General features: G+C 39.2%; 1 protein-coding gene across 4 annotated transcripts in view; it reads left to right on the top strand.

Annotated features, from left to right (window-relative positions):
* fat3a (FAT atypical cadherin 3a) overlaps positions 1-22,026 on the top strand; it is a 179,253-nt gene extending 157,227 nt beyond the window's left edge. For 2 of the 4 annotated variants that reach the window (XM_085479104.1, XM_085479107.1), the window contains exons 21-30: positions 109-243; positions 378-532; positions 6,440-6,673; positions 8,277-8,523; positions 11,068-11,221; positions 11,914-12,626; positions 12,949-13,062; positions 14,233-14,292; positions 14,694-14,729; positions 20,600-22,026. In XM_085479104.1, the coding sequence (XP_085335230.1) occupies positions 109-243; positions 378-532; positions 6,440-6,673; positions 8,277-8,523; positions 11,068-11,221; positions 11,914-12,626; positions 12,949-13,062; positions 14,233-14,292; positions 14,694-14,729; positions 20,600-21,222 (2,471 nt within the window). In that variant the 3' untranslated portion in view covers positions 21,223-22,026. The remainder of the gene's footprint in view (positions 1-108; positions 244-377; positions 533-6,439; positions 6,674-8,276; positions 8,524-11,067; positions 11,222-11,913; positions 12,627-12,948; positions 13,063-14,232; positions 14,293-14,693; positions 14,730-20,599) is intronic. The other 2 variants (XM_085479105.1, XM_085479106.1) reach the window with 2 other exon arrangements.
* The last annotated feature ends 418 nt before the right edge of the window (positions 22,027-22,444 follow it).

The raw sequence follows: 22,444 nt of genomic DNA, 5'->3' as shown, positions 1-22,444 counted from the left end.
TCTTTGTTTCTTCTATTGTTTCTTACTGTGAGTTTCATTGGGATCGTTTCTCAATAGTTTCTTACTTTCTGTCCCTGTGTTTTGTGTGCATGTGTGTATGTATGACAGATGACAGCTGTTCTGTCCTGTCAGAACAATGCGAGGACCAACCCTGTCCACCAGACATGCAGTGTGTTTCAATAGAGGCCAATAGAGGGCGTTATGCATGCCAGTGTCCACAAGGCAAACTTGGAGAGTGTGCAGGTACATATGTCAGCAAAAGAGAAACAATCCAAAGTCAGCATGAAACTAAAAAATGCAAGAACAACAAGTAAAAACTAACTGTAATGTAACTCTAGAGTAATGTCTAACATTTGTTGTTGTTATTTTTGGTGCAGGACATTCATCTTTGAGTTTCTCAGGTAACAGCTACATCAAGTACAGACTCTCTGGCCAGCTGCAAACAGAGTTGAAACTGAGCCTGAGGATCAGAACACTGCAGAGCCAAGGAATTATCATGTACACACACACTGAGCCCTGCACTGTGCTTAAGGTACATTCACACATATTACTGTAGTGTTTCCACCACTGCAAAGGACATTTTATTGATAGTCATTTGTTGAAAAGTAACCCATCATGTCATATCATAGCATATCATATCATTAACAGAAGCCTAAATCTTATGCTACTGAGCTCTTGAGTCGTTAAAATAGTCTAGTCTTACTACATTTAGTAAACTCTTTTAAATTGAGTTTTCCTATGCTTATGTTTTATTTGTTCATATTATCACTTTGTTTTTGTTCAAATTGATTTAAACTAATTTTACTTTTTTGTATTAAATTCAGTTTTGTTTTTACTTAAAACTTAAAAAAGTCTGTTCATATTGTATTTTATTTTACTGAGCAGCACGCCATTCCACCTATTTAAGCTATTTTTTAATGTATGTTTGTCATGTTTACCTTAGCTGCTATAATCTTATCTGTGTTTAGAACCTGTCATGCAGTTAAGTCCAGGTCAAAGTGTTTCACAGGTGATTGACAAGCCAAATAAATAACGTGTCATAATAAGAAGATAAAAATAAACTGAAGAAAATAAATCATTAGATTAATTAATTATTTGATTAAATAAATGAAAATTTAAAACAATCTAAAAGCAGAGCAAGAGTGTAAGATAAGATACATGAAGATGGCGGTGTGCAACGTCACAGTGGCTCTACACTCTTTTTTTCCTTTTTGCATGTTTTTTTGTTAGCGCTAATTTCACTTCTGTTTTTAAGGATATATAATATGAAAACTTTGCATAAAACATCCCGCAAATATTTCAGAAGTATTCGGAAGAGAGGCGAACAGTTTAAGTCTACTGAAAACTGAAACTTTGTCTCTGTTTTAACAGAGACAGAGTGACACTGAAAACTCACTAGATCATGACTTCAGCCTCAAACACTCCCAAACAGCCATGGCAACTCATGGTATCATCACTAAACATCTGTAGCAGTTCATGGTACAAAAGGCTGCATCATGGCATTGCTTCGAAATGCAGCAGAAAGTTGTGACAGCACCACTTTGGAATGTACCCTAAACAGTCATCAATCACAAATGCCACCACAAGTTATGGCATCATCTCAAACATCTAAACATCACCCTTAAAGAGTTACAGGAGCTTGTGGCTTGACCTCTAATGGCAGGTCAATCCAACTGATGGTGTCACAACCTCAGGGGTCAGCAACCGTTAAGACCCAAAGAGCCATTTGGACCCTGTTTCCACACAAAACAGAAACACTGGGAGCCGCAAATACTTTTTGACATCTAAAATTAAGATAATACTGTATATATTGTTTTTTACTTTAATGCTTTGTGTGAAACAACTAAGGTGTGTTGCTTATGAAATCCATGAAGTGCTACAGAGAAAATTACATTTTATTTATGTAATTAAGACATTTTGAACTCTTAAAGAAATCTAACAAAAGGAAAGACACCCAGCTGAACTAAAATGATCCATGTAGCAAACAAAAACTGTTGTGAGCCGCCACCCTTATATCGCCTTTGGGCTTTTGGAGCCTTGACCTGACTTTTAAAAAATAATTGGAAAAAAAGCACTATGCTGCTAAAAAATTAAAAATAAATATTTGCAAAATCCTGCCTAAATATGTATTTTACCTGGTTAATGTGTGTGGCCGGGTGTGGTCTGCAGCACTGCTGCAGGGGAGGCGGACGCACCAGAGCAGCACCCACAATCACGACTCGCCACCTTAACGTCTGTGCTATCTATGCTGTTGTTGGTATATGTCGGGCTGTGAGCTGAAAAGCTACAGCCGGCTGTATGCGTACAGCAACAGTGTGTGAAAATTGGTCAATAAAGAGATGCTGAAAAGCATGTTCATGGAAACATCGTCGGGTCTGCCGTGATATGTTTACAATGGGGCTGTACTTTCATCTTTACGCAGGACTGTAAGCTGCCATCTGTGAGGCGTGAGCGGTGTTTGTTTTTAACATTCTCACGGTGGAGAATAGCTGCTGACAATGTGGACCCGAAGATCCATAACTGGCCTACCTGGGGTTGAAAGTCTCGATAAATGCACGGCGTTTCGGCGGGTACACCGGCTTCCGCGAGTGTGACGCTTATTTTGAGCGATGAAAAAATAATAAAATATCATTTTATTTTTATATTACAATGTCACAACAATCTTCCAATTTAGAACTACAAGTTAAAAAAATAACTAACAGAAATAAAATACACTTCAGCTAAATACTTCTAATTTATTTTCCCAAACCACGCGGAGCCGCACTATAAGGACAAAAGACCCCTGCACTACCTGTACGACTACTAGGTGCTAATACCACACTTTAGCAATTGATCCAGAGCGACAGCTAGCTCATAGGATTGCAGAACTCTCAGCAACTTTATCTCCACTGCTACTTCTCTCTATTATAAACAAAATGGTTCAACTGAGGTTACAGATTGCTACACAACTTTGAACCAGGAATGTTGCATTCTTTTAATTAGAGACCAATGCAATATCTGACTGTTAAAGACAGACTATTTTATCTTCATTTTATCCTCATGAGTTTGCAGTCAACACGACAATGTCAATGTATAGCCCAACTGATGTGAATGTTAGTATAGTTCTGATCCATCTATGAATGAAATAACCAAGCAGCAAAACATGATGGAGCAGTTTATATTATAAGTCGATATTTCAGTGATAGGGCTTTAAATTATGACTCAGAAATAAGGTGGTAAATTAAGGTCGAAATAAGAAAGCAATAATATGGAAATAGCACATTAATACCACTTAATTACCAAATTAATACCCATGTAGTAGCCAACTACCGTTGATACATATTATTGACACACAGGTATAGCTGTGTAATATTACATTGAAATTCATGTAACTGGGTAATAATTGTACCAAAATAGGAACTATATTGTGGGGAAAAAAACATGAGTATGGGGCAAAACCAGTTAGCAATAGTATAGTTATATTTTGCTAACAATAGAGAATTTTTCTATACTGCTTTGTGGTAGTATTTTTGTAATAATAAGGTAATATTGGTTGATGCTTTAACATATTACACTATTATTATAATATGTGAATGGTGTGACCTATAAAAACATTTGGTAGTTTCTGTGTAATAACCAGGAAACAGGACTACAAAACCTGATATTTCTTTCTAATTCCATGTTGAGAGCAAACTTTAAGAAGTTATGAGTCATTATTACCATTAAAGATGAACAGTGGTTCATGTGTATTTGGATTAGTCAAGTCCAAACTGCAGTGGGATTGCTGCTAGTACTGGACTTGGTATGTGGCTTCCTACTAAAATTTTAGTGGTAAAGGCTACAAAACCTGAAAAAAAAAAAAAAACTGTGATCAACCATTTTAATAGGCACACAGAGGGATCATGCATTTAGCCAGCCACAGAAAACAGCCAGCCACAGATATGCCAAATAAATTTGCAAGGTATGCAGGTGTACCTAATATAGTAGCTGGGCACATGTAGTAGTAATGTGATAGCTGCACACTGACAAACTGTTCCCACAAAGTTGGGAGAATGAAATTGTTAAAAATGTCTTTGTATGCTTTGTATGAACCATTAGGTGGTCTTTTCACTGAAACGAAGTGACTGAGCCCAACCCCTTAAAAACATCCACACCACACCACAATCCCTCCCCAAACTTTACACTTGCCACAGTGCAGTCAGACAATTACGGTTCTCCGGGCAATCCAAACTCATTCATTTGATTGCCAGACAGAGAAGTGTGATTCATTACTCTAAAGAACACCTCTCCACTGTCTAGTGCAGGGGTGGGCAATCTCAGTCCTCGAGGGCCGGTGTCCCTGCAGGTTTTAGATCTCACCTTGGGTCAACACACCTGAATCACATGATTAGTTCGTTACCAGGCCTCTGGAGAACTTCAGGACATGTTGAGGAGCTAATTTAGCCATTTAAATCAGCTGTGTTGGTTCGAGGACACATGGGACACCGGCCCTTGTGGACTGAGATTGCCCACCCCTGGTCTAGTGGTTGCATCGTTAACGATTCTGTATCTGATGTAATGTTGGATGCAGCCCATGGAGATCTTGACACACTGTTCTTGAGCTAATCCGAAGGCCACAAGAAGTTTGGAGGACTGTAGAAATTGGCTCTGCAGAAAGTTTGCAAACTCTGCACGCTATTGATCCATTATTTCACAAAAATTTGTCAATTAATCTGCATACCTAGGTGCTTGGTTGTATACACCTGTGGCCATGAATGTAACTCAAACACCTGGATCTATGATTTGGATGGGTGAGTGAATACTTTGAGCAATATAGTGAATAACCATTAAACTGGAAGAGAGATAAGCATGTGATGTGAGGTAACATAAAAAATCTCAGCCAATAGCAAAGGCAGAGAAAGAGAGGAAATTATGATTAACCAATGAAATGATAACTTTCAAATGAATCAACTCTTTCATTCTCATTGGCTTGCACTTCTGTCAGCAGTGAAGTCAATGAGTTACCATGGTGATGGCCTTCAGTGTGTGTCTGTGTCTGGCATTTGGGCCCGTCTCTGTGAAGGGCTTGACACTCTTCTCACAAAGAATCTAGTAGGCTCTTAATAGTAGGTTTGCATTTTGCAACTTTGATTCCAAGTTATTATATAGAAACTGTCACCCTTGTTTAATGATAATAAGCCACTCCATTAAATATAGTGTGTTACCTTCAGTTTTACCTTCAAAAAAGAATATTCACATGTTGCATTAATCAATACTACCTTATTATTATGAGATTACTACTTCTCGTCACTATGTATACAACCCATCCAATCCACACATGCAAAGTCAAACCATAGATGTTCACAAATTTAGTTTGTGTAATAATGAGAAACTACACAGGGAAGGAGTATTGAATAGATGAAAAAAGGGAGGTGCTAAAATGCATGGAAGGTCATGACAGTAGCTGAAATCTATCAATAACTGGAAAACAATCCTGCCACTTAGTGCAAATTAATATCAGTAGCTTCAGTCCTCATTGATGGCCTATAAAAGTAGTGCCTCATTACCAAGGTTTCACACAAAGAGCATCTAATGTTGAGTAAAACCAATGAGCTCTCTTAAGACCTTTGCCACGTTATTGTTGGAAAACATACTGATGGAATTGATTACAGCAGAATTTCTAAACAAGGCCATACACTTTATAGGCCTAAACTTTAAATGAAGGGCATTTAAAGTTTGCTGAACAAAATTTAGGCAAGCCTGTGAAATACTGGGAGGATTTCACAGTCTGGTCCAATGAAACCAAAATGGCACTCTTTGAATGCCTTAATACACACTAGGCCATAATACACACAAGGTCAAAAGGCACTGCACATCAATCAAAAGCACCATATCAACATTAAAGTTTGGAGGTGTTAATATCATGTTATGGGGCTGTTTTTTAGCAAACAGTACTGGCACTCTTCAAATAATTGAAGAAAGGATGAATGGAAAAATGTATAGGGATATTCTTAATTTAAAAACATTTACTGCTATGTACCAGGATGACAATGGTAGACGCTTCAGTAAGACAATGATCCCAAACACACGGCCAAAGAAACTCAAAATTGGTTTCAGAGAAAGAAAACAAAGCTGCTAGAATGGCCCGGCCAATTATCTGGCCTGAATCCAACTGAAAATCTATGGAAAGACCTAAAGCTTGTGCTCATAGTAAGAGCGTTTAGGATTTGAAGACCATTTGTGTGGAAGGATGGACCAAAATCACACCTGAGCAATGCATGCGATTAGTTTCTCACGATACAGGAGGCATCTTGAAGCTGTCATCACCAACATCTATGTTTTTTCTTACAGTTAAATTTTTTGCAGAATGTTTTTTTTTATGTAACACTACATTTATGTGCTTTGATGTTTCAAAGACTGTGTGTGTGTGTGTGTGTGTGTGTGTGTGTGTGTGTGTGTGTGTGTGTGTGTCTCCATGCAGTTGGAGGATGGGAAGCTGTGGTTCCAGTTGGCTTGTGGCCTTGGTGGAAATGATGACAGCCCTGACATGCTGGGCATCTCGGGTCGTCGTATCAATGATGGGAGCTGGCACACAATGGCACTTGAACTGAATCGCAACTTCAGCAGCTTGGCACTTGATGACAGCTATGTTGAACGACGCCGTGGACCATCATTTGTACAGAGACTACCTACAACTATCTTCTTTGGAGCACTGGTCAGTTCATGAGTACCTAGGGTTAATAACTGCCTACAGGAGTTATTAACAGCTTTTTCATACTTCATCTCCTTTACACCAGACATGTTGACCAAGGGCAGATGGCAAACGGAAACTCATCCCTTACAATGTTAAATCACTGAACCTCGTTTACCTGTTAATGCTAGCTGTGTTTCACAGATAGTAACTGATCTGAAGACAGTAAAAACCACAGACCTCTAGCAGCTTGCTTCACAGTCAGGTCTTCCCTCTATTTACCAACAAAAATAAGTGGTTTATCCTTAAAGAACAAGCTGCTACCCTCTGAGCTTGTCATTGTTGACAGGGCATAGACATGGCCTCAGAAGAACCAACAATCAGACAACCCCCTACGAGCAAGCACTTTGGTGAGAGTGGGAAGGAAAAACTCCCTTTAAACAGGAAGAAGGCTGTAAGTCTAGCAGGATAGACACAGACATGAGTCCACTGCAGTAACCTGTTGTAAAGCTGTTACTCTACTTTGATGAGCTTTGAAAACTGAGTGAAAATGTTGAAGTAAACCATGGCTCTAGTGGTGATCAGTTAGCTATTTTACAACTGTTCGAAGGTTGGAGATTGGCCTATAATTAGCTAAGACAGCTTGGTCAAGTGATAGCTTGATATCATCTGTGAAAATCTGAGACTATTTTTTAGTAACTACATGAATGTTCAATCACTCACAATTATTTTATCTGAACTGATCACTAAGTTAAAAAGACTGAAATTTGAGATAGAAAATCTGAGTGAGTGCCATTTGGACAATAGATAACAACACATAAAACTGGCTTTTGAGTTTTCCAGCAGTGGTAGACAAGGCTAAGCGTGAGGCTTTTCAATGAATTAAAACTCTGTCTGGGTCTTTGGTTGATTAATAAACTGGATACCTTTCAATCCCCATTCTCAGCCTGTGGACTCTAACAGTTAGTTTGCTTGGGGGTCTTGATTCTAACATAACCTTAACCAGATTTCTGTAAGGCAAAGTAAATGAATTGATGATCAGTTATTAATTCATGTACTAACAGGGACTTAGAAGAGAGATGTAATGTTTAATAATCCACATTGCACTGTTTTACTCTTTGGTGAAGCTGTGCATATTATATTATTCATCCTTTGTGGTTTTTATGTTATGTTTAAATCGGTTTTTGCTGATTTTTGGTTCGTTTTTGTTGGTTTGGAAACAAAGTTTGTGGATGTGGATGTGGTTTTGGGGGGATAACAGGAAGTTGAAGCTGAAACTCTGGATAGTCACATTTGTGTGGTTTAAGAACATTGGCCAGATTTCTAGAAATGAGCATCAGGTCCAAAGTGGGATGGTCTCTCCTAACCACACCAGGTTTTTCCCAGAAGGTTTTTCAATTATCTATAATCAATACACATATAAAAACAAATTAGTATATACCTGATTTTTAGTTTTTAAATAGTTCAGGCGTTTCATCTCGTGTAATTTGGGTAATTCTTGAAAACAGGATAATTTTAAAAATAAATACATTTTATTTTTACAAGCTTTACTATGTAGGCTGACAGGAGTACCTGCAGACTATGTCAAGCATTTTAACTCAAAATTCCTAACCCTTGTTGTTCTTAGGTGCAGCCCCCAAACTCTCGTAGCCTCATGGAATTCCAGAAGGACCCCCGGGTGCTTTATGGATTCCAAGGTTGCCTGGACTCTGTAATGCTGAACAACAATGAGCTCCCATTGCAGAACAAACGTTCGCAGTATGCAGAGGTGGTGGGACTGACAGAGCTGAAACTGGGTTGCATTCTCTACCCTGATGCATGTCTGCAGCAGCCATGTCACAACGGAGCTACTTGTACAAGTCTACCTGCTGGTGGTGAGTCATAGAAAATAAATGAAACAGCACAGTCACCTCAGAAAACACAAGGCTGCAGAGGTCTTTCATGACATCTCAATCTTTCAATGAGTATACATTGAAAGATTAAGGTATTAGTTTCCTTACTACTCTTACCCCTGGATGCATCAACCGCTGAGTGTGTGATTGCACATATAATGAAGCACTGAATGATTGTGTGTGTGTGTGTGTGTGTGTGCGCGTGTGTGTGTGTGTGCGTGCGCTGTAGTGTAAAAGTGCTTCTCGAAGTAGTATGACTAAAAATATAAATCCCAATCCATTTCACCAAAGCTGTGTGCATTAACCATTTTTCTTAAAACTAATCTGATAATGTTTTGATGTATAAAGTAGATAAGTCTATTTTTTTAAAGTTCATTCGAAAGGTTATGATTCTCTGAAATGTATTGTGTATACATATTATATTTTCCACTATTTTGTGTGCATTTGCAAGGCCTGTCTGAAGTTATTAGCAGTATTACATGGCATTTGTGCATGTGTATACTCACCTAAATTCCCAAAATGTGTGTATGTGTTTCGAAACCCAGATGAAAATTAGACTGGTATAAATCATTTACACACTACAAACTACATTACACCCATTCACACACATTCATACAGGACTTTATTTTATCTACTACACTGGGAGCTTTCTGATCAATTTATTGGTCCATTTAGTGCAAGACACATTCGCAGATTCACAAACATACTTATAAAGCTGTTTTATTCTTTCTAACACACACACACCACTCTCCCATGTATGGATTAGATGAAATAGGATTTAGTGTATTACCCCAGGACAAAAACCACAGACTTTTAGGTTAGTCTACCACCTGAGGGTAGAAGCTCCTCTTGAACCTCTCTGTTCTTGCCCGGATGGTGCAGAACCTACTGCCTGATTGCAGAAGTTGGAACATTTTATTGCTGGGGTTGAACAGGTCCTTCAATATGTGAGCTGCTCTGGACAAGCATCTCCTGGTGTAAATGTCCTGTAGGGAGGGGAGAGCAGTCCTGCAGCAACGTTATGTTGTACAGATCACTCTCTGAGGAGCTTTTATGTCCTTGACACAGCTGTTCCATACCAGGACGTGATGTTCTGTGTGAGGATTCTCTCCACAGTGCCTAGAAAGTCCTGAGGATCCCTGGAGAAACCCTGAACTTCCTCAGTTGTTGTAGGTGGTACAGGCGCTGCCAAGCCTTTTTGGACAAGACCTGAATGTGGGCAGACCATGTCAGATCTGAGGAGATGTGGACACCAAGGTACTTGAAGGACTGTACCCTCTCCACTGGAACTCCATTGATGATAATGGGCTTGTAGTCTCTGTTGTTGGAGTTGGCGCCCAACACCACTGTGTCATCAGCAAACGTCACAATGGTATTGGAGCCTTGAGTGGCCATAAAGTCTGAAGTGTAGAGGGAGTAGAGCAGTGGCGAGAGTACACACACTTGTGGCGCTCTTGTGTTGATGGTGATGCCGTCGGAGACGCACCTGCCCACCCTCACCACCTGAGTTCTGCCAGTGAGGAAGTTAAACACCCATGCACACAGACGGCTGTTGAGTCCTAGATCCCTCAGCTTTGTGAACAGTCTGCCGGGCACTATTGTGTTAAAGTGAAGTGTAATCAACAAACAGCAGTCTCACATAGTTACCCTGTTTCTTGTTCATGTGGCTAAGGGTGGTGTGCAGGAAGTCAGTGCAACTGTCCGGTAGTCATTCCGGCATGAGGGCTTGTTGTTCTTGGCCACAGGGATGATGGTTGATCTCTTGAAGCATGTTGTTTTTGCTCTGCAACAAGGGTCCCTGGTCCCGTTTAGAGTGTGTTTTCTTCCCATGTTTGCATGAGTTTTCTGCATTAACTCTGCTCACTCCCACCATTTAAGTACGTACTACATCAATGTTGCGTAGCTAGGCCCAGGATGCTTTTACCAAATTGTTTTCAACCCAAGTAGTTCACTCCCCTATGAAATCAGGGTTAATAAATATTAGATATATTTATTCAGCTTTAGGTAAGAAATATTCCACTTGGTGGTATATTTTCCCTTTTGGGAGTGGGGCTATCCCCTGGGTCTGTTTTTTCTGCATATTTGTGAAGATGTGTACAAGTCACGTCTTCTATAGTACTGGATCTACACCCCCCCCCCCCCCCCCCCCCACACACACACACACACACACACACACTTGTCCTATTTACTTGTATAATATGTGTGTATATATAAATAAATTATGTATTATTTTAAATAATCTAAGTATATAGAGGGATTAGAGGGTTTGCAATAAAATGAAAGCCAGGAGGGGAGAGTGAGGCAGAGGACCAATATACATGACTGCAGGGCAGTCTGAGCAATAATGTGGCTCCCCACCTCCATCGAAGCCAGCCCCCAGCACCTTTAATGAGTCCTGTAGTGCTCAATCTAAAAATGATATTATTTTAGGTCAAAATTGTGTGTGTGTTTGTATAGAAGTGAGTGCTGTACATTAAAAGAAGTGATCTGTTCTTAATGAAGTCTTACACTTTGTCTGTCTCCCAGGGTTCTCATGCAGTTGTAAACCCCAGTACACTGGGGGGCACTGTGAGATGGAGATAACAGCATGTGTTCCCAACCCGTGTCATAACGGCGGTGTGTGTAAGCCCATTGGCAATGCATTTCTTTGCAGCTGCAGGAGAGGCTTCAGGGGCCTGACGTAAGTCTGAGTGAAAACACACAAACCTGGCATGCACCATTCTGAACAGTTGAGTCACTCTGTACAAATGTCATTCTTACACCCGTTAGCAATGTCTCTTCATTCAGATCCTAGTGTAGCAGAGGTCTATTGCTGCTCACTGAACAGTCACATTAACAATATGATGAAAAAAAAAAGGTTGGTTACAAATGATCAAATCCAACAGTTATCAGACAAACATAAAACATTTAGTGCATTATCTTTCATTTGGTTATTAAGTGTAACTCTGCTCACAGCGTAGAGATTAGGGTGACCACAGATTAGAAAGTGGTCACCTGGTGTCTACAATTTAGGACAATTTTGTTTTTGGAAAATTTCAAAGTTTGGAAAGTTGTTCAAATACTATATCTTTGAGAACTGATGAGTCTGTAGTTTTCAAAGCAATTTTTTTTCCTACATAAATGTTTCCCTTTTCATATATTTTAATTATAGGTGAAATGACTCTTCTTTTTTTTTCTTTCTCTTTTTAACACATTCTTCTCTCTGATTTTATTAGAAGATAAATGACACTATAATATGTTGATGGTTACAAACATCAAAGAAAGGTATTAATGTGAGGCTACATATGGATACATACTTGTGCAGTTTTTTCTTTATTGACAGGCTTTTCACACTGGTCTCTTCCATTCTATTTCCATCCTTTTATCCTGCAGTTGTGAGGAAGATGTGAACGAATGTGACCGCAGGAATCCAGAGGGGGAGTGTGAGAATGGTGGCACCTGCATTAACACTCACGGCTCCTTCTACTGTAACTGCACGGCAGGCTTTGTGGGTCAGCGCTGTGGCCTGAGGCCTGTTGTTGTCCCCGACATGCAGGCTGGTCATGCTGTGGTTGGTAGGGAGGAGCTTATTGGCATTGCTGTCGTACTTTTTGTCATCATCACCCTCATCATCCTCTTCATTGCATTCCGCAAGAAGGTCTTCCAGAAAAACTACTCGCGGAACAATCTATCTCTGGTGCAGGACCCAGCCACTGCAGCACTCCTTAACAAGGCCAATGGTGTTCAGTTTAAGACCTTACACTGCACCTCAGGAGACCCTCTCAACCTGTACTCAGAGCCAGGTATGGAGTCTGCCATGTTGGGAGGGGGTGGGATGATGGGACCTCCACAGGTCCCTGTGAGACCCATGGCATACACGCCCTGTTTCCAAGGAGACCCACGTTCCACGCTAGAGAAGATGGCAGATGGACGCAGTGTGGAACATACAGAGATGAGTACCTTTCACCCTGAGTCACCAAGGATCCTTTCAGGAACCACTAGGAGAGGGGTGGTGGTGTGCAGCGTGGCCCCCAACCTTCCACCAGTCTCACCATGTCGCTCAGACTGTGACTCCATATGCAAGAGCCCATGGGATAATGATGAGTGTGAGTGAATTTTATACAATTTGTCTCCTAGTTAGAATAAGTCACTCTTGGTTTACTGAGGCATTGCAGTGTTTACTATGCAGGTTTATTCATGAATTATAGAAGCTTTGTACTAACATTAAATTGTATTTTGCTGCTCAGTCAACAATCCCAGATGTTTGTTTTTTTTAATGCAGGCTGTAGGACAGGTACACTATCAGTTACAACTGGAGCCACTGAAGGCACTACCTAAATATGATGTCTTGATAAATGTTTTTGCATAACATACACAGAGTTGTGCTTGCTTTACAATCTTCCCTTACCCCCTGACTTTTTCCTACAGGTAAGGTGGGCGACATGGCAGAAGAAGTAACATGTTTCTCAGGAAGCAACAAAGGCAGTAACTCAGAGGTCCAGTCACTGAGCTCCTTTCAGTCTGATTCTTGTGATGACAATGGTAAGACACACCCATTAGAAAAGTGCTTCATGATTCTTTGAATACTCTAGTTTGCTTTTGTTTAACTTTTGGTTGCAACAGGAGTTGCTTTCTTCTTTTTATTCGTTTTGCTCACCATTATCCATGCAAAACCAGCCCGTCACATTTGGGTTTCACCTGTGGGACAAAATGCTTTTGAAATATTTGTGAATATTCTTATACGAAACAAATAAAACCAATAATAATCAGATAAAAATACCGAAAGACACTGTCAGCGTGGGTAGCAGTGGATAGAGAGGGCAATGATGGGTATATGTCAGAGTACAAGACAGGAGATGAGAGGAGAATGAAAAAAAAAAAGGATAATATTTTGTCACTGAAACTTAAACCGTCATCTGCATTGTCCCATAAAATGAAAATGTAATATGTCTTTTTTTATATGGCTGTTCATTGTTTCTTTCAAACGAGAATGTTTCCAAGTATACAGAATTTTAAATGGGAGGTGACATCGTATGGTGACCCGCTGCTGAGTGTAGGAATTCGTGGGATAGATATTCCAAGATATAAAAAGTGGTGAGACAGATCATTCACAGACAAGCTAAGGCGTTTTGGTGGCTTTCCAAACTTTTATTGGTAGTTGTGGCTTTTGTGAAGGAGTTGTGTATTTTGCTTTTGTGTTGTTGTTTTTTTTGTTTGTTTTTTTACAGACAGATTCCTCTGAGTAAATTTTTAATTTTACTTCACAGAATGGTAATTCTTCAGAAATGCTAGTTACATTGTTTAAAATCATCAGTTAATTAACTGGAATTTTTTTCCCCAGTTGTACAAATTATTTTGCCATTTTCTTTCCTGTGCTTGCCAAAGACAGGTGTTAACACACCTGCTCTTTATCTGGCAAAACTGGCAAGAAGCAGAAGAATGTTAGTTTTATAATGTCTTGTTCCCACATGACTTTCTTTGCTTTTATAAATTTTCTTTGTCTGGCAGTGTGTCTTTTTCTTCCCAACATTAAAACAGCAGGTAATCAGGTGAGGTAGTCCTCTGCAGAGATCAGAGAAAGTAGTGGGCAGCCATAATTAATTACTCGGTCATGAGGACACACTTGACCGACAACAGGATGAGCATTTTCAAATCTGAATGCCTATATTTCAGATATATGTTATATATCTGCTCCTTTTCTCTCTCTGCAAGCCTCCATAGTGACCGTCATTCGACTGGTAAATGATGCAGTCGACACAATCGAAAGTGAAGGTACCATGTCTTATCAACTTTGTGTCTCTCCTCTCACTCTCCCATTCTTTGCTAATTTCAATCTTGTAAGTGACGTATTTCACTAAAAGAGGTGTCTTAAGCTATAAGTTGAATGTCCTCTTGCTATGTGGAGCATACTTTATCTTTCATTAACAGACACTCCTACCTACTGTAATTAGATCAGTTTATTGAGTTTATTGTGACTTATTAAGCTGAAGGTTGTCAGGGTTTCATTCCAACTGGTCAGCAGTAGATGACTGCACTAATGGGATACTAGTCCCTACTGCACTATTTTATAGCAAGTTAATCAGGATAGAATTAAATTCCTGCATATAGCTGCCCTTAAATGGCACAGTGCTGGCCATTAACGTTTGTGTCTTGTTGTTTTCTGCATCTGACAGTGTCAGATATGGACCAAGGTCAAACCTTCAATAGAGGTGACTTCCAGCCCACCGACCCCCACCTTTCTTTTACCACACCCTGTCTCTTCATCTTTTCATTTATCTACCTGCAGCAAGTAGACAAAATAAAATGTTCTCAATAAAATCAGCTTAAATAGCATTGTATCAAAACTGGCATGGTATGGGTCATATTAGAATACATGCAATTTACCAGCATATCAGCAAATATATGAACGATATAAGTCTTTCATTAACACAAATCTTGTGGGAGTGGTCAGTTTTGACATTGCCACAGGGAGGAGCGGCCAGCTAAAGGTAGACAGTGGGTCCTAAGATTGTTGGCAAGATGGAGAGTGATGTTGATAATAAAATTAAGGCTGGATATTTTGAAACTAACAAAAAGAGTGGATAATCAGATATATGGAAGAGTTTTAAAACTGCTTAAAAGAAAAACAGGCACAAATCTAGCACTTCCTGTGCCAGAGACAAAACAGCAGTATTCTAGTACACATTGAATCAAGCAAGAGACACAGACAGTCTAAGTAAGAATGATGTGGCGGTTTGTAGTTTGTGGCTCAACTACAGGGGGCTGGTGGAGGAGTGGGTTTAGAATGTGGTGTCAGGGGAGGCTGACCAACACAGCTGATCTCCATCGTCATGCTTCCCCTATTTGAGTAGGATGCTGGGACCACACGAGAAAGCTGTGTGGTGTGTGCTAAAGTAACAGCACCTGCTATTTGGAACCCAACTAACAGGTGTACATTGCAAGTACACCTTGCCATGCATTCTGGGATGCGGTAGGTCGCCATAGATGTGCGAAGTTCAGTATGGGCTAGCAGCTACCTGTGAAGTGAAGATAAATGTTTCCAATAGTGTGAAATACAGCACCTTCTTTCTGTACTTTGATTGTTCCTTCCCTCAGATACATCTGGCTGCCTAAATGTTCGCACATGATTTGTATTATTGCAGTATTGTGATATTTGCACACTTGTTTCATAGATTGGGTTTTTAACTAATTTGTGGCTTCAGTTTATATCTGTATTTGTGATTCAAAACTGAGATATTTATATTTATTTATTGTGTTCTTGTTCTACTAAAATAAGTTCAGTGGTATATCAATAAATTAATTGGTGTGGGGGGGAGTTCAGGATAAAAGCAGCTGGAGTAGGCAGTAATGGTCAGAAATTTAACTGGAGTGATATTTAAAACAAATTAAATACTTCAGTGCAGGTTTTTTTATATATGGGTGGGAATTTAACACATTAATTGCGATTAATTAATTTGAAAAAAATAAAATGTTAAAAAAATAATGCATTTAATCGCACTTTGCATTCCAAGCAAAGGGGGGCTTTTGTCAATTTCCTGGTATACCGATTACACTGATGCACACATCAGAGCTACAAAAATGGAAGAATCAGAAGAAAGTGCGTTGGTAGGACTGGTCAGAGGCACATTTCTTTTCAAAAGACTACCCGAGGGAAGCCTTGATAAAAGCATGTTTTTGTGCAAACTGTGCAAAAAGGAGTTTGCATACCACTGAAGCACTTACAGCGAGCGCAGAAACTGTCAGAACTGTTAGCACTAGGAGTCCCAGTTCGAGTACCAACAAACTTGATGAAATGACTGGCTTCAGGACTAAAATTAGTAAGTCAACATCGGACAAACTTACAAATTCTCTTGCAAAATGGATTGCTCTGGACTGTTCCTGGCCCAGTGCATCATTGCCTACCTGATGTTTTTGTTCCAAGGTCGTTGGACTCCTCTCGTTTGTTTTCGTCAGGCACGATACTCATGCACCTCCATTGCGTCCATGGGCTCCACTCACAGCCAGTGTTCAGTTGTGTTGTGATGAAGGATAAACCAGGAGTGAGAATCGAGAGCTCTTGTGTCGTCTTTGCCTCCACAGTCTCACTGGGCTAACCAGGTAGACACAGGGCCCATGGCAATATTACTCTGTTTGTGCTGCGGGACCAGATCCTTGGGGTGGACCAATTTTTCTCTCACTGAAAATGCTATGTCAAGATGAACAGAATCAATTTTGGGGGGATTGTCTTAGCTGGATGATTTAGCATGCATCAATTAGATTTTGGATTGATTCTATTTCTTGCATTTTGGAAAATGAAGTTTCACACGCTATTAATGCTCTTATTTTTATTTATCTATTTACTGCATAACAACATAGATTTTGATGATTGGATTTGTCATAAAAATGCTTTGTGGCAGGCAGAGCAGGGCCCAAATGCAGGACTTTGAAGACAGGGAATGAACATAAAATTAGCTTTATTGCTTTATTTCTTTGTGTGACAATAACTAGAACTAATATGGTCAGAGTGATATAAAGATGAAGCAAGATTAATTTCTTAGCTTGCTAACTAATTAACCCTGTAATGGCTGTGACGGGCTGTTCTGTGTTTTACCCTCCAAAAGTTGGACGTACTATAGTGACGTCGCCCGTTGGTTTCTGAAGTTCAGTTTGAATCCTGTAAAAGTGTTTCCACCATTGCCCTTGTTGTGGAAATTTTAACAATAACCTGCAACACACCCAGTGAGCTTCATTTGAAGCAGGTTTAATAAACACATTGCAATGTGGAGAGAGCATCCCAGTGAAACACTAGGATCATCTTTGAATTGTGGCCACCGCCCTTACATCTTATATACAGACACAGACAAAGAACGCAAACTCTTATATGTTGGCCCCTCTCAGGGGGGCTATACCTTCTCCCTCACAGAGAGAATTATGACCTTGTTTTCTGCTTGGCCATCGCCTAAGGATTTACATCCCTGAAAAGGAGAAGGAGTCCCACTATCTGTTTAACGTCTCCCATTACAATGGCCTCGCTGTGTTAACATTCCACATGCATGCAAACTGGTGACAGGAGTGCTCTTACTATAGTAAAGTGAGAAAGTGATATTACTAAACTAATGTGATATGATTAAATATGTGATTAATACATGAGAAAAGAAATCTGCCTCCACACCGTCTTGGTAAGAAGGGATGAGTCTGACTGTAAAACTGGTTGCTCACTGGCTAAGACGCTATCACTGCAAGGTTGTTAGCCAATGAGTCAGAAAGGATGTACATGAATAGTCATCTTGTTTGAATCATGGCATGACCAAGATTTACAAAATAGATTTAAGTTTTTGTTTTTGAATTTATGCAGAATGAATTTTTTTGTGTGAGTGGTCATTGAACACATTCTCCTCTGAATTAGTAATATTTACTTAAGACTGTCTTTTGGCAGTACTCTGCGATACTCCAACTTTTTTTCTTGATCAATACCTAGTAACGTTTCTCTGTTGGTAAAGTACAAACTGAGTTTGAATACTTTTAACTTATAAAGGCAGCAAATGTGGGGGAGAGCAGTGTGTCTGCTGAATCACCATGAATTTAAAAATTCTGAACACATTTTAATGACCACTAAATCCCTGGAATTTTTATTTTCCACAACAACTGATGAACACAGCAAAACCCACCTTTCAGCCTTTTGTCTATATTAAAACTGGGTTTTTTGGAAACCTAGTTTTTATATGTATGTAAATGTGTCTGTCTCAAAAGCATTTGGGTTAGCCTCTGTTTTTTAAATATGCTGTAGGCTATAAATAAAATACATGCAACAGTCAACACAAAAAGGTTCAGACATTTTTCATAGTGCATATTTGAGGTGTATTTTTTCATTTACAACAAATATTTTTTTACACAATTAAGTGAGCTACATACTCATACAGGATACACCTTTGCAGTCTTCTCTCTCCTCTGTCTTCCAGATACATTTTATTATTTCTAAAAGGTGGACTGAGATTGATTTCCAGGTCACAGGAGGAGTATGGAAGACAGAAGAGATGAGAATGCACAAAAACAACAGTAGTGAGAAAAAACGGTTTCCTTTTGTTTTTATCTGATTGTCAGTTTGCATATTCCTTTTGTTGTTTCACCTTTTTGAATTCTGGAATTCTTTTAATTTTTGGATCAGCCAATAAAACATTTTTTTATCGTTCACTTTGCCTGCCTCAGCACTTCTCCATTTGGGAATAACAAGAATAACACTTCTCTCCAGTGTTATGCTTGACTGCCCTTTTCGAAACAGTTTCCAGTGACAACTTTATATACCATCAGCACATTTGTGGAGGAACATTGACATAAAAGAAGCTTTCCCAATAGTTATTTTTATGGTGTATCTATCAGGTGTATAGTCAGGGACAGACCTCATAAATGGTCTGCATTAAAATTAAAAACGAAATCAGAAACAAATGGTTCTTACTGAAATTATTTTGTCTACCTGCTGTATCTTTGTACCCCTATAGCCCTATAGTTTGTCAGTGGTAAATTCCTCATCTCCTTCTCTGGTCAAAGCTTTGTATAGATAAGTTATTCCACAGCTTGTCTTGTGCTGCGCTAAATAGGCCACGGTGGTGACCACTCTACTTTCCACCCTACTGTGCCAGTTCTTGTGTTATTAAGTTTTCCCATTAAGTTTTGTTTGTATTCTGTTTTTATGCATGGAAATCTTTTTTTGTGTTTCACTGGCATTTTTAAACTCATTTTAAATGAAATCTGAATTCAGTTTTCAGAGTCATTAGTCAATTATTCGTTCAGTAAGCCAAACTTAAGTGATAAGAATGAATATTTATGCTATGCCAGAGGACTACAGATACCATGGGAAAGCGTATTCAAGACGATGTATTGAAGTGAGACAGGAAGTTTCTCTTAATCCAAAGAAATTCCATTCCATTAAAACAATTAACCAGTCTAGGTAAGTATATGTCTTGCTGTGATTTCAGGTATGAAAGCTGACCTTAAGATCAAACAATCCACTGGACATACATAGTAAATGGAAGTGTATGCCATGGAAATTGTGACAGTGGTTGGACAAGCAAATATTTAGTCCTTTTTGAAACACCGTAACATAATTTAAATTTGTTTTTATTTTAAGAGCCAGTTCACACAAAGCCTACATTATAGAAAAACCCAGTGATCCCCAGTGGACAAGACAGCTATTTGACCAGTTCTGACCTTTCTGACCTTGCCACTGACTGACAGGAAAGCAAAGAACAAGCACAGAGAAAGAATAGAAACAACATAATAATAAGCATGTGGTAGATTGGTGGGGCAAGTAAATGCTTATTAGAAACGTGCAGCTTAAGAGCTGGAATAGGGCTTAATACTTTTGGGAAGAGAGAGCACCAGGTTAATGACATACTGTAGTGGCAAATAATCTTTTTTTAGTAATTTATTCTACAAATCTGCCCCATAAATCATAATTAGAGCTACTTGTCTACTAACTAATAGTTTGATTCAGCTCAATCTTCAGCTCCTCCATGTAAACGTTTCCTTGGGCAAGATACCGAACCCCAATTCCATCCATCAGAATGTGTGTATGTTTGTGTTTGTCCAAATGTGTACTGAAAATCCCCCAAACTAAAACGATTTCCATGGAATATACTTAGTCTCATTATAGATGGATAGAGAGAGAGAAGGAGATTTTTAAATGACTTCCTTGCAGATAATTTACAAGATATTTTATAATGCTCTAACTGAACTGAATGGATTTCTACTGTTTTGTTTTTGTTATTATTGTTTGTTTTGTCATTTTATTTATTTCTTTGGGGGAAGGACTGCATGGCTTGTATGCTGCCAATTCTTCAAGAAGTTGAGCATGCTGTCACATTTGTAACACCAATCTGCAAAGTGCATGCCACACCTAACAGGTTTTTTGTATAGACTATGTCTTGTCCTATTCCTGAATTTCAACACTTCCATGTAGTGTTGATGTTACCACGCCCATCTGGGGCTTACTGAAGGCATGTTTCCATGCTCCAATTCCACATTGGAGTGTTTGCTCTTAAATGAATTTTTATCATTTTTACAGTTCAGATTATTGCTAACCATTTCCCCTTCTACCGTCTAGCATATCACTGGGATACATCAGACTGGATGCCAAGCCCGAGGCTCTCAGACATTGAAGAGGTGCCAGGCTACGAGGCAAGTCATGGAAACGAAGTAGCAGGCTCGACCCCTTGCCTTAGCGAAAGTACTCGAGAACTGGAGTCAGATTACTATCTAGGGGGCTATGACATCGACAGTGACTATCTCCCTCCCCACGAAGAAGAGTTCCTTAATCAAGACCAACTGCCACCTCCACTGCCCACAGGTGAGGATTATACTGAGCCCTATGCACCATTTTCTACCAATACACCACTTTCCAAGGAGAGCACACTGAGCACAAGGCATCAGCATGCCAGACCATATTTCCACCCTAGCCAGTACCTACCTCCCCATCAAATACCCACTGGGGAGGCGCCAAATGAAGTTTTTAGCTCTTCAGTGAGTGGGCGAACACCAGGAAATGGGGACACTGATGACTCTGTGTCCCGAAGTATCCGACTGTCCGTTGGTGCATCATCAGCCTCAGACATGTCAACCCCCTGTGGGCTGGATGACTCTGAACATGGCAGTGACTTTGACAGTATGGATGAGCTTCATCGAGGGGTGACCATCATCACGGACTCACAGCAACAGACTGAGGTGTGATTAGCTATACAGCACAAGAGTACCAACCAGTGGGAGCATAGCAGTTGTGCAGATAGAAGATGCAAAGGATTCTGTTATGACTGGGCAAGGTAAACTTCTTCAGCAGTACTAGGTACTGCTACAACTATATACATTAACAGTAATTTTTAAAAATAAAAAATCACCATTTCACCTCACTGAACTGTGACCAACAGAATAACAATATTAACTGGATTGTCAGTTCTAACCCCACTGTGTAGACCAGTTAGGAATGATTTTCCTACTGTAATAGGAATTTACTTGGAATATGAAAAGAATGGGATAGAGAATGTGAACATGAAAGAATGATTATGGACGTGGTAGACAGATTTAAAACAAACAAAACTAAAGGGACAATGATTTAAGTGACACATTTGTATGTTTTTTTTGGTCCTTCGCAGAAGCCCATCGGACAATTTTTTTTCTATTTAAAACAATAAAATAAAATTTAAAAAAATGTACATTTTCCTCCATGCTTTGTAAACTTTGTAGTGTGCTGAACTGTACAGACTGTAAAGTATTTTGACCTCACTGGTGAAAAGTATGAAAACATACTTTAAAAGCCATTTTTGTTTCAATGTAAAATGTGCCCATCCACACCTCACCTGTATGCTCCCTGCTCCAAATCTTTAAAAGACAATTACATTTCAAACTTTCTCTTTCCTTAGCTTGAAAATTAAATTTTTCATGATTTTTTTTTTAAAATTCTGTTGTGTGGATGCCAAAAGCTGCTGTAGTTGTTAATGTATGATAAAATCTATTATAATAAATTGTACTAAAAATTGATATTGAAATGTTATGCATACATAAGATAAAGAATTTATGTTCAATTTTTAAATAGAATGGGTATCCTGGGATTGATATTTAATTTTCACCCAGTATTGTTTTATTATAAGGATAACATGCTTACCACCTTCACTGACTATTGTGCTCTGTTCATAGTTATGGTCATCTTGTGTTTTATAATTTCATTAGTTTTATACACATTTATATAACCTCTGCCTTCGGTTCCCTCAAGTACTTTCAGGTCAGTTCAATTTTGAGGTACTCATACATTTAATTGAGAAATGGAGGAGAATATGTTCCTACATCTTTAGAACTGGTTTGGATCAAAGGTGCTGAGAAAAAATATTCCACGCACCTCTGCTTTCTTTAATTTTGTGTGAAACACATTCTAAATTCTATCCTCATGCTAAGATGTACA

This window comes from Copadichromis virginalis, linkage group LG14, assembly GCF_057382275.1.
Source record: "Copadichromis virginalis isolate Kocher_CV1m ecotype Utaka linkage group LG14, C_Virginalis_male_GT1.1, whole genome shotgun sequence".
Classification (NCBI taxonomy): domain Eukaryota; kingdom Metazoa; phylum Chordata; class Actinopteri; order Cichliformes; family Cichlidae; genus Copadichromis; species Copadichromis virginalis.
The sequence above is the reverse complement of the archived record's forward strand: the minus strand, read 5'-3'. Positions and strand labels throughout refer to the sequence as shown.